Here is a 13,953-nt window from a genome sequence, read left to right on the forward strand (position 1 = left end):
TGTGGACCGCGTGCTAATTGCTAGAAGCTAGCGGGAGGTCCGGACCGGAAAGTTATAAGAGGCTCGGGGGTATGTTAGCCTCGACAGAAAAGCCGGGGCGGTAAGGCCCGGTCTCGGTTAGTTTGGCAAAAAACGTTTAGTTTGGCAAAGCACTATTACTTAGTTCTTGTAGAATTGTAAAATAAAGCCGTTAATTTTTGTTTTACTTTCGAAACCACGCTGTAAACTATATAGCCTGCAAAAATATCTATATAGCTTACTGTTTACAACCAATTTTATCATCACTATACATTTAAAAGGTATAATTTACGGGATTAGCATGAATGTAGGATCTCTGTTTTGAGATACAGATGCTCAGTCTAGCTTCAGTAATGTAGTATTTTGTGACAGAAGATGACAACATGTAAAATATAACGTGACTTCTTACCTTTTGTGTTAATACAACGATCGCGAATCGAATCCAGTCTATTCCAGATGTGTGAATGATACATGAAAGTCCAATAAAATAAATCCAATGACCATTTTTGTCCACAAATGCGTATAATCCGTGAAAAATATAGATACATAGTCTGTTGTTTACATCAGATTTCACATCTTCGACGTCTTGTCCTCAGATTGTAGGCGATTATTTGCGTCGTAACACACTGTATATAAGATTACTCCGGGTTCCAATAACCACGCGTTAAAACTTTGTTTTTAAAAGTAGGCGGGAGCAGTGTTGGGGGTAACGCATTACAAGTAACTTGAGTTACGTAATAATATTACTTTTCTGAAGTAACGAGTAAAGTAACGCATTACTTTTTAAATGTACACATTAATATTTGAGTTACTTTTTCAAAAAAGTAACTCAAGTTACTTTTTTATATTAATTAATTTGATTAAAAAATATGTACTGAATTAAACTAAACGTATGCACTCTCTGTGCCTGTGTGGAAACAGTTTGAGTCAGAAACTGAGATGGCAGGCCAGAGCTAAAAATTTTTGTGATGAAATATGCAATTTCTGAAGGCAGAACTTTTCAGTCATAAAAACACCTGCAAGGCCTGAAAGAGATCAAGCTTTAGCCAAGAAAAAGTAACGCAAAAGTAACTAAAAGTAACGTAAGCATTACTTTCCATGAAAAGTAACTAAGTAATGCAATTAGTTACTTTTTTTGGGAGTAACTTAATATTGTAATGCATTACTTTTAAAAGTAACTTTCCCCAACACTGGGCGGGAGTATAATCCATAATATCCAAATAGCGCTGTTATTTCAGTGAGACATGATAACAGCAGGGTATCAGCGAAGTGACTGACTGCTCTGTGCTCTCTCTAGCTCCCTGGTGGGTGGAGACCTGCGAGTGGGGTGGTGGGCAGGAAAATTCAAACTGAATGTGACGAAACGGTTAGTTACGTAACAACGGAGCTGAGTTTGAACTCGCGCAATCTGAGACTCAAGGCAGAGGACATTCAGAAACCTGTATCTCACTCAAAACAGCATGGATGGATTTTTTTCCAAGTTTGTATGCTTGTGGGAGCATCGGAGATACAAAATAACACCCCAAAACCCAGAAAAAGTGAGTTTTTCATAATATGGGCACTTTAAGCATTTGTAGTTGACCCCTGCAAGAGGGCTCAAATCTGGCTTATTGAGGAGAGGTGTGCTGTGACCAAGGCCGCCTTAATGCACGGGCTTACCTGGGCTGAAGCCCAGGGGCCTCCCAAGTTCAAGGGCCTCCCAAGTTCAAGGGCCTCCCAAGTTTGCGTTCATGATGAGCTGAAAAGGTCATATTGTTTTGTAACTTGTCAGGTTTTCTGTCAATCACTCTAATTGCACGTTACATGGCTGCTGATTGGTCCGTTGTAACTTAACGTGAAATAAAATGTTAGACGTAACATTTTTTATTCCGCGTAATGTAATTAAGTGCGCGTTGTCAACTTGACATTCCTGCACGTTCGACTGAGTGTGACAGAGAAACGGGAAATAATCCACCAACAAATGAAAGAGTAATTTCTGAAATTTCATATTAAGCATTAGTGAGGTGCAGGTCTCTCTCTCTTTCGTGCGCGCGCTCGCTCGTTCGCTCTCTCTGTGCTCCTGCAGCGATGTAGTTTGACGCGACGTTAGCTCAGTACACACATCTGTTGGTTTAGAAAAACGAGAAAGAGACGCAACGGTAAAGGTGCAAGTCTAAGAAAGTAAAGAGCGACAAGACCATCTCAAATGATCATCCCCTGATAGCACCATTATAATCTCATTATCTAAAGATCTTATATATAGGTATGTTCCCTGTCTGTCTTGTGCATATTCATACTTGGTCGTTTCACATGCTTATGTATGCATAAATACTAAATACAATGCATACTATATCTTCAGTAGCCTACAAAATAAATAAATAATTAAAAAACAAGATTCTGTCTATAAAGACTTATCTTTTGTTATCATTAATGCATTTTCACTTTAAAACTAACTTTAACTTATTGGGCCTTATTTTAACGATCTGAAACGCAAGTGCGAAGCGCAGAGCGCAAGTGACTTTGTGGGCGGATCTTGGGCGCTGTTGCTATTTTCTCGGCGGGAGAAATAAGTCTTGCGCCGGGCGCAAATCAATAAGGGGTTGGTCTGAAGTAGGTTCATTATTCATAGGTGTGGTTTGGGCGTAACGTCAAATAAACCAATCAGAACGCTATCCAACATTCCCTTTAAATGCAAGGGCGCAAGTTCCATGGCGGGTTGCTATTATAATGACGGATTTACCAGGCGCACCCCAGGAGCGGTTCACAGCCGAGGAGACCCACGTTCTTGTAAGAGCAGTCAAAGACAGAGAAGTTGTTTTGTATGAGGATGGGAGAAACCCACCCGAACCAGCATCGCGGTTAAACAGGCGTGAGAGGAAAAGCCGCAATTGTCTCATCAGCTGCGCCAAGCACTACAATGATGTCAGAAGACGAAGGGATCCCAAGCTTGCCAGCATAAATCGGGCACGCCGGGCACACAGGAGGACATCGCTGTGTCCACCCTCACAGCTGAAGGGGTTTGGGGGCTTTGAAATCGGACACAAGAAACGCAAGGTCCAACCCCAAAGTAGCCTACACTTGCAAATCAAGTTCATATACAGTACATAAAGGTTTCTTATGAAAACATTTTAATTATTATTTACATAAAATAAACGTAATACAGTCACACAACAAACTTATGAAAATATTTTAATCGTTATTTGCATGATAATTGTTTAACGCTGCCACACAAAATAAATAAAAACTATCACCACAATGCTCACCACTATGATTTCCCTTTTAATATTTTTTATTGTAACAATTTATGATGATTTCCCTTATCTTATATTTTTTATTGTAAGAATTTATGATTTGCAAAAATAACTGTTGCATCTGTGTAGATTAGATAAGCAATGCGCGTTGTGCACGCTATACATTATGGTCAAGCATGCGCCCTTAAAATAGCATAATGAACCACGCGCAACGCGCCACTGACTTTAGACTAGTTTTTTTTTTTTAGTAGCGCAAATGTTTTTTGAAACTGCAAAAAAGCATAAGAGATGGTTTGCGCCGGAGCACGCCTCCTTTTTTGCGCTGAACCGCCCAGGGAGCGTAAGTTCATTCCCTAGTTTGCCGACGTGCGTCTGTGGAGGGAAAAACCCGCTGTGCGCCGGTGCAAAATACGAAATGATACATGCGTCACTGACAAAGTCAATTGCGCTGGGTGCAAGATAGGGCCCATTATATTTTTAAAACTGTGGTGAGCATTTAGTTAGTGAGTGGCAATTTTCTGCAAATTTGTATATTCCAAAAACTATATAAACATAAAGCTTATAAACATATATACTTTCACACATTTTGGTTTTATTATCACCACATGTTGCTGTGTGGTTGTTAAATAAAGTGTCTTGTGTTTATGCTCAAGTAGGCTCAGTGATATGTTAATAACAATATTATGGTGTTTTCTGGCTCAAAGAGGGAAAACTCACTGTTGTATGTCTCGAAAGAAACTAATGCATTTTGATATGTAGATTACCTAGATATTACACTTAAAAAAAAATAGACCATAAATCGAGGGGAAGGGGGGCCTACAAAACCTCTTAGCCCCGGGGCCTCACATTAGGTTAAGGCGGCCCTGGCTGTGACTTTTATAAGCGATCGGGTACAGGATTTCCGAATGGGGACCGTAAAACCACTCAAAAAATCCTATCGACTTAACATTGGGGCCAACTTTGACAGGTCATAGGATTTCAGAGAAACACATGGGTTACTACATTTAAAGAGGCTGGCAGGCTCTGTAAGAACATATCAAAATGTTCATATCAGATGTGTCGCCACAAACTGCAGGAAAACACTGGTATGGTGTTCTTGATTCTTAGTCTATGGATGATTTTCACTGCTAAAAGGGAGTCTGGGAACTTACAAAAAAGCACAGAAGACAACAGGTTTGCTCAAGACAATGCAAGCACAAAAGTAAAGCTAATATTGTGTTAGCAATTACGCTGGTAGTGGAACCCTAACCGAGATGGTACTAAAAAGTATTGGGTACTGCTTACTGAACCCAGTGGAAAAGCCCCCAAAAATAAGCTAACCCGACACAACCCGTGGGGTACTATGCAATACAAAAACACCATTAGTGCTCTGCGTGTCATATTTAAAATCATATTTAGGAGTTCATCAAACTAAATGTCAAAAAAAAAGATTTTTTCGACAGGTTAGTTTTAAAAATGAAAAAACTGAGGGGACACATGCCCTGTAACAGAGGCCAGCTAGTCAGTAAGATCTGTGAAGCAAAAGTAAACCTCATTCTCCAACCTCAAGAAGTGCTCTAGCGACAGATGTTAAAGCTCATGGCCTTTTAGCCTCATTGTTAGAGCGTCCGACTCTCATGCCAGACCAGGGGTGCGTTTCCCAAAAGCATCGTTAGATAACTGGTCGTTGTTACCATTGAACTCTATTGGTAATGACAGACCTTGCGACCAAAGTTGCTTTCGGGAAACGCACCCCAGAGCAATTAGAATCTGAGTAGGACTGGTTACATTTCTATACATATTTTATTTGAACAGTTCCAAGAAATAGCCTAATACCCTAAATAATCAATATGAATAAAAAAAACATCTCCCCTCTGAGTTCTTCACAAATCACACCCTTATCGAAAGCATTAATGTGGGTGCGTCTATTTTAACGCCTGTCTTGCACAGACTGCTTTAAAAGCAAAGTGTGACCTGCGTGTTAACAGCGTGAAATCAACACGCATTTAATCCGTCAGCATCTCTCGTGTGCAGCTGAACCACTGTGTGCATATGTCAACTGCAACTATAACAATAAACCAGAAATTCATGCATTTATTTATTATTAGATTAAATGCAAACAGCATTAAAGTTAATAGTTAAGAACGCATCGTTCACACACATGCTTTCACTCTGCTAGGATGTGATAGTGACAAGCACAAACTCACGGACACCTTATTACATTTTCTGTGTCTTTACAAAATGTACTTATTTTACGTGTAGCTGGACAAAAATCTTTACAAATCATTCTCCTTCATACTGTAGACTTCATGATCTTAAAACCTTTTGAAATAAAACCCTAGGCTATGTCTGAACCGTTAAAATTAGTTTTAGTTTAAAACAAAATAAAGTAAGTTCAGAGGAAAATGTTTTAAACAAAGCAAAAGTTGTAAAATTCAAAATAATATTTTTGAAATTAATAGCTTTGATTGAATAATGAAAGCATCCAAAAATGGCCCATAATAGATTTGAATACTGTTTAACCCTCATAAGCCATATTTTCCTGTATACGTTACAGTTCCTTGGGGGTAAAAATGACCCCAGAGATTAAAAGAGTGATTACAAAAAATATATACATTTTTAATGATACAAATAATATATCTTTTTTGCTTACTTCCCATCTATACATTACAGTTTGTACAGACGCTAGGACACATTTCTCAATACTTAGGTCACTTTTGCAAAACTCTTCACACAGTTCTCCTAACCAACTTTCAGCTTGGCAAAGCAGTTCATTTCACATTCAAAATGCACTACAACTACCAAAACGCTTTATTCAGGTCTCAAATCAACTCATTCTTTCAGAACACTAGCAAAGGTTGACAGCCGACAAACACACTTTGACCCATAAAACAATGACCTAAAAAACACTAACAACATGTAGCATTATACAATGTTTTCTCTGTTTATAATTCACTACAATATATGTTACTCGAATGAATCAGACATGATGAAGAATTCTTCAATATTTTATGTATTTTATTTTTAGTTTTTTGCACTCCAAGTAATTCCAAAATACAATCATTTGTATACATACCATCCACTGATACAGATTCAATAGTAGTGTTCTAGTAGTCTTCTCCATTTGGCCAATTGTTTTCATAGCATTTAATTTTAAGATTTAAAATATATTTTATTAAAATATTACTGTAGAAGTGTAGCAAATTGCTGCCTTATTCAGTTTTGTATTATGCTATTGTTTTGAACATACGTTTTTTTCAGTTTTGAAAACAGTATGTAAGCATTTGCAAATTGTCCTGTACGTATAAAAAGTTTTGGCAGTTGTTGTGTCTAAGTGACAAAAGAATTTATGAAATTTGAGAGATGTAGTCATTGAATGAATTTTATGCCAAAGCAATGATAATTGATCCTCAGTTTAGCCCACATAGACTTCTGTTGTGCTCACTGTGTGAAGAGTTTTGCAAAAGTGACCTAAGTATTGAGAAATGTGTCCTAGCGTCTGTAAAAAACTATAATGCTGTGTTTTGGGAGATATGAAGTTCTTTTGTACCCGTTTACCACTCAATTCCTCAACTACACCATTAGCTTGCCTGAAAAAATATAAATGTTTTATGAAAAATTCACATAAATTATGATCTAAATTTGATTTAAATTGTTTTAGATATTTATATGTGTTGAATTTGGCCATTTGGTGTTTAGAAAAAAAAAACATAAAAGAATTACAGTTTAGGAAATAAAGTGATACATTTTGTGAATGTATGTTATATTCATAATATATGAAATATATGAATATATTAAATATTGTTTTAAATAGTATAATTTTTTGTATTGTTTGATTCAATGGGAATAAACAACAATTTTGATTTATCATAATCGTGCAGCCCTGATTTAGAAGCACATATGAAAGAGGCTCAAAATCAGATCAGATTTTTGTGCTGTTCTCACAGTCATGCAAAAAAAAAAAAACCTATATCTGGGTCACATATGAGAAACTTCTTGACTGCAGTGTGACAGTAGCCTTACTGTGTTGGATTATTCTGTCATTATACACACCTGTCTGAAGTGATGATGGAAAACTTGTGACGGAGTTGCTTGCAGTACTGCGTCTCTCTTTCTGTATATCTCACTCTGCAAAATAAAAGAACAACTTCATGTATTACATAGCAGAACTAAAAAAAATAAATGTAAAACCATTTCAATCACAGTTAAATGTTTAATGCATTGCTTTAAATTTAACATCTCTGGTGCTAACCAATTGTAGAGATAAGATTTACACTTGACAGAAGTGTAAAATGACAAAAATCTAGCAAGATATATATTTCAATATGCAAAACTGGTTAACACTTTCTATGAAGCCCGTATTTATATAATTATATATTTATTTGGACTTTCTTAGTGCATTAAAATGCAGGCATAATGCAGGACTCCATTACTAACTATTTTAAGAGATTGCACCGGTGCCACTGCAAAACTGATTGGTACACATTTTTATTTTCAATGCTTTATATGAAATGAAACACAGCCCTTCTCGATGCAGACAAGATGCTGCAGGCTTAGCTACAAGGAGTTTATATCATTTCAAAATGTCTGTAAATTTAACAGTAAAATACCATATAAATGCTACAGGATAAAACCGATTTCACAAAACATGTGATAACCTTAGAATTTACGGAGAAAAACTGTAATTATTTTTACAGAGTAAGACCTTAAATTTAACAGTTAAAAACATATGAAAATATTGTATATTGCAGTATAACATATTAGTCGCATCAGTCAAAAAATGTGTCATGAAGAGGTAAAAAACATACAGTCTTGTTCAAAATAATAGCAGTACAATGTGACTAACCAGAATAATCAAGGTTTTTAGTATTTTTTTATTGCTACGTGGCAAACAAGTTACCAGTAGGTTCAGTAGATTCTCAGAAAACAAATGAGACCCAGCATTCATGATATGCACGCTCTTAAGGCTGTGCAATTGGGCAAGTAGTTGAATTAGTTGAAAGGGGTGTGTTCAAAAAAATAGCAGTGTGGCATTCAATCACTGAGGTCATCAATTTTGTGAAGAAACAGGTGTGAATCAGGTGGCCCCTATTTAAGGATGAAGCCAAGACTTGTTGAACATGCATTTGAAAGCTGAGAAAATGGTTCGTTCAAGACACTGTTCAGAAGAACAGCGTACTTTGATTAAAAAGTTGATTGGAGAGGGGAAAACCTATAAAGAGGTGCAAAAAATGATAGGCTGTTCAGCTAAAATGATCTCCAATGCCTTAAAATGGAGAGCAAAACCAGAGAGACGTGGAAGAAAACGGAAGACAACCATCAAAATGGATAGAACAGAATGGCAAAGGCTCAGCCAATGATCACCTCCAGGATGATCAAAGACAGTCTGGAGTTACCTGTAAGTACTGTGACAGTTAGAAGACGTCTGTGTGAAGCTAATCTATTTTCAAGAATCCCCCGCAAAGTCCCTCTGTTAAAAAAAAGGCATGTGCAGAAGAGGTTACAATTTGCCAAAGAACACATCAACTGGCCTAAAGAGAAATGGAGGAACATTTTGTGGACTGATGAGAGTAAAATTGTTCTTTTTGGGTCCAAGGTCCACAGGCAGTTTGTGAGACGACCCCCAAACTCTGAATTCAAGCCACAGTACACAGTGAAGACAGTGAAGCATGGAGCATGATATGGGCATGTTTGTCCTACTATGGTGTTGGGCCTATTTATCGCATACCAGGGATCATGGATCAGTTTGCATATGTTAAAATACTTGAAGAGGTCATGTTGCCCTATGCTGAAGAGGACATCCCCTTGAAATAGTTGTTTCAACAAGACAATGACCCAAAACACACTAGTTAACGGGCAAAGTCTTGGTTCCAAACCAACAAAATTAATGTTATGGAGTGGCCAGCCCAATCTCCAGACCTTAATCCAATTGAGAACTTGTGGGGTGATATCAAAAATGCTGTTTCTGAAGCAAAACCAAGAAATGTGAATGAATTGTGGAATGTTGTTAAAGAATCATGGAGTGGAATAACAGCTGAGAGGTGCCACAAGTTGGTTGACTCCATGCCACACAGATGTCAAGCAGTTTTAAAAAACTGTGGTCATACAACTAAATATTAGTTTAGTGATTCACAGGATTGCTAAATCACAGAAAAAAAAATGTTTGTACAAAATAGTTTTGAATTTGTACAGTCAAAGGTAGACACTGCTATTTTTTTGAACACACCCCTTTCAACTAATACCCCAATTGCACAGCCTTAAGAGTGTGCATATCATGAATGCTGGGTCTTGTTTGTTTTCTAAGAATCTACTGAACCTACTGGTAACTTGTTTGCCACGTAGCAATAAAAAATATACTAAAAACCTTGATTATTCTGGTTAGTCACATTGTACTGCTATTATTTTGAACAAGACTGTATATAAGTCGCACTGGACTATAAGTCATATTTATTTAGAAAATTATTATTCTTTTGGGGGCATTTTGTATGTTAAAGGAACAGTATGTAAGAAATGTATATCAATTAATCATGAAATGGGCCTGATATGTCACTAGACATTAAGAAATCATTTTCATTTTAAATACTTATATCACTGACAACAGTGGTATGGCCAGGATATTGTCATTTAAAAAGTGGAGTTGCAGCCCTCAAATGATGTTTATGTTGTCATGTTGTGTATTGGCCACCAGTTGTGTGATTGCAGTACCAGTTTTAGCCACAAGTTTTGTGATTGCAATACCAGTTTTGGCCACAATCCTACATACTGTTCCTTTAAGTCTTTCTCCATTGTCCATTGTCCAAATTAATGTTTCAGTAGTAACAGGTTTTTTTCAGGGGTAGGCAACATATAACGCCCTCTTGTGGCTGTAGACGGTAATGGGTCATGTAAGTCAGTGTGAATAAATTTTGACATATAAGTCGTACCTGACTATAAGTCTCAGGACCAGCCAAATTATGAAAAAGAGTGCGACTACCGGAAAATACGGTATGCATAATATATACTATATTACTGTCTTGGGCAACTGCAGCATAATGGATATGACATTATTTTTAGATTGTTACAGACACAGCACACCCCTAAAATTGGTTTGTGCTCATATAATGTTTTTCCAGTTACAGATTGGATCATTTTTCTGATCAGAAAATAGATACTCCTGTTGCTTTAAATGGACACTCCACTTTTTTTGAAAACATGCTCATTTTCCAGCTCCCCTTGAGTTAAATATTTAATTTTTACCATTTTGGATTCCATTCAGCCAATCTCCGGGTCTGGCGGTACAAGGAGGTGCCACGATATGATGCACCGCCCGAAAATAGTCCCCTTAGTAACTTTCAATTGCAGGGGACTATTTTCAGGCAGTGCGTAATATCATTGCACCTCCTGCAGCCATGTTACAGCAGCAGTATGTTTTGATAATCATTCTGAATCTGATCTCTAACAAAATTCCTTTACAAAAAAGCTATTATTTCAGCTTTTTGCTCAAAATCTGGTATTTTTGAAGAAACCTACCCATATTTATAAAAAGAGATCAAATGAAGATAGGATGAAATGTTTTTCCCATTTTGTTTCATGGTTGGTTTGAAAGCCGAGGGTCTGTTCTTTCATTTGATATATTTGTATTTTTATATATTTATAGAATAAACATTTTCTGGAAGGCATTTTTCACAGTCCGGGTTTCGTTGTGTGCTTCTGTTTGCTTTTCAAAAGTTGAAGTATGTGCACTACTGGGCACCGTAAATATTAGCTGTTCATCACTTACTTTCACAATTCTCTGCTGTCACGTGACAGGGAACCAATCTGTACTCTTAATGTAAAGAGCGACGAAAAAGCACTGGGAGATTTGTTTAGTAATGCTGGGGACACACCTACAGTAACAACTTTCTGAAACATACAAAGATTGGACTCAACACACTTAAAGGGTGTTTCTTGCATAAATTATTTTAATTTGTGATATAAGACTGAGCACAGTTGGAAAAGACTATAGACATGATCAGTCGCTAAGATCAAATTACTGTGTAAAAATCATTAGGTGTGTCCCCAACTTGTCGTCTAAAGTAACAGATAAGAGATGTGGATTGTCACAGATGGACTGTGACCTATAACTTATATTTTAAAAAGACTGCTAAAGTGCATGCACTCACATTAACAATTTCCACCATCACACAATCTAGATGCCAGCAAAACAACATAAGTAATAATAGATTGTAGTAGTGTTGTCACGGTACCAAAAATTCAGTAAAAAGCTGTAAAAATGTACGGCTCTCGTACGATTCAGTATTGAATGCTAGTGCTTTCCATATGACCAGATGATGTAAACACTGAGAAATGTAGGGATGTGTGTAGAGTTTTGAAGTAAAAGTTCACCAAATCTGACTCATGTGTTAAAACAGGGGAGTAGTGTTTATAGTTTAGCAAAATGATTGTGCTTCTTGAAAAATGGCGTTATGGTTTTGGAAATTTTAGTTCAAAAGCCTAGTTATAGGGCTCTATCTTACACCCGGCGCAATGCAGCGCAATGTGCGACACAAGTGTCTTTCGCTAGTTTCCACCCTAATTTTCACGTTTAGTGCCGCGTTGTTTAAATAGCAAATGCATTTGTGCCCCCTTTTGCGCCCATGGGCGTTCTTGTCTGAAAACGAGGTGTGTTCAGGCGCATTGTTGGCGCGTTGCTATTTTGAGGCAACTAAAATAGACTACGCCATTGACCAACCAAAACCTGGTCTAAAGTCTAAAGTCAATGGCGCAATATGTTTTTTTTGTTATTTAAAGAGCGCATTAGTAATATGCACCTATAAAGGGGAGGACAACGCGGGTTTGCTTATCACAAAGTACATGAATGCGCAGCAGCACAAAAATGCTTTTAAATATGAAAGATTAAAGGATTGAATGTAAAAGATTATTATTGAGTCTCTTGGACATAAATGAGGACTAATTATGAGACGTTAGAACGCGCAAAGAGCTGCTTTCACCTGTAGCTGTAAGTAAATAAATGCTTTGCTTTAAACAAATGCATCTGTTTTTAAATGTTTTTTTTTTAATGCTACCTCACGGATTTATTGTATATGATGACTCTGTACCTGTGGATATGGTGAGATAAGAAACATTTTTAAGTAATACTTAAAAAAAAATCTTTGATAAAAAAAACGCTTGCGGAGAGCTGTTTGTAAATTCTTTATCTCCTGTTTGTTACAAATAAAGTATTTTTAGAGTACAAACCTTATCTTACATACTTGTAAATTATTTTTTGATGATATTGGATAGCCATACATTTAAAGCAATTACAAGCCTGCTTTTTTACTTCCATGACTAAAAGAAAACAGGTTTTGAAGGTTTAAATAAAAAAATAACAATTTCAATACAAGTGAAAAACAACACAATTATTTAACATTAATCTTAAACTGTTTTTCAGTTTACAAAGTTCGTCATCTAAATAGGGATTAGACATAGCGCCAGCGCAACTTTCTTTTAAAGGGGATGAGAGCTGAGACTCTCATTGGTTTACTGCACGTTACGCCCAAAATACTCCCATTACAATAGGACCAACCCTTTTCGACCATGCGCTCGGCGCACAAACCATTTTTCCCGTTGTTAAATTAGCAAAAGTGGATTCGGACACACCCATTTAGACGTTGCGCTGTGCGCTTTAGACAATGCGCTTAGATCGTTAAAATAGGGCCCATAGTGTTTTATCAATCGAGAAAAACTGTAATGGAAACCATTCGAATTTTCTGTAATGGTTTTATTGTTTTTTTTCAGCAGGGCATTAGCCCCACTAGTACTGCACTTACTATTAAGTTTGCAAACAGGGGTTTATTTCAATCCAACATTGAAAAGGCTACAACACTCGTAATGCAAACGCTATTAAAACTAAAGCACACCTGATTGAACTCTAATGAATCCAGCTGACGCCTTTGTTTGTCACCGATGACTTTATTTTTTTGTACCGGCTTGGTACTGGAGACCAGGTACTTTTGACAACCCTAGATTGTAGAGTGTGTTTAATTTGGTTTATGTGTAGTCATATGCCATTGTGGCCCTTTGCTTAATTTATTTGTAACTTTTTTCTTTTGTTGTATGTTTGCTTTGTTTTAATATTTTGTTAGATTCACAACTCAAAGAAAATTCACCAAACTCTTTTACAAACAACAGTTTATTTGCCAATGTTAATTAAAATTAACTTATACATTTACAAAATAAAAGAAATGTTTAAAAAAAACACAAAAAAAAAACATCTGGATCAGCAAAGAACAAAAACCTAAATTTGCATCGTTACTGCTTTACCATGAGATTCAAACAGCTGCGGGAGGCAAATGGTCTGAAAGGGTCGTTGAACTGTTTATTTTGGTAAGGTAGGTACACGATATGTTTGTATTTAGATGGATTCAGATATTCTGCTTTGATGAAACATTGTGTTGCTAATGTAGTTTTTGTTCCTTTATGAATTAGGGTAAGGATATACTACCAACAGTTATGTCTACAGTACCGACAACGTGCTTTAACTAATTCCGATTTTAAAAGTTGTTTATGTTTGTTATTTTGGTAATGATATTCACTTTGTACTGCAAAGTTTTCTCACTGGTGAATAGAGACAGAGCGCAACGCATCATAACCTGAAAACTACGCCCACCAGGAGGGAAACAATCCATCCGTCTCCATTGACTTTGTATCGCCGCCTCTCGCAATACAAAGTCAATTGAGACGGTTGGATTGTTCCCCCCTGGTGGGC

General features: G+C 36.8%; 1 protein-coding gene across 1 annotated transcript in view; it reads right to left on the minus strand.

The window, feature by feature from the left end:
* LOC129430997 (alpha-2,8-sialyltransferase 8E) overlaps window positions 1-13,953 on the minus strand; it is a 59,274-nt gene that overhangs the window by 13,685 nt on the left and 31,636 nt on the right. Inside the window, exon 2 of the mRNA XM_055188672.2 lies at window positions 7,281-7,355. Within this exon, the coding sequence (XP_055044647.1) occupies window positions 7,281-7,355 (75 nt within the window). The remainder of the gene's footprint in view (window positions 1-7,280; window positions 7,356-13,953) is intronic.

The sequence above is a fragment of the Misgurnus anguillicaudatus genome, chromosome 13 (genome assembly GCF_027580225.2).
Source record: "Misgurnus anguillicaudatus chromosome 13, ASM2758022v2, whole genome shotgun sequence".
In the NCBI taxonomy this organism is placed as follows: domain Eukaryota; kingdom Metazoa; phylum Chordata; class Actinopteri; order Cypriniformes; family Cobitidae; genus Misgurnus; species Misgurnus anguillicaudatus.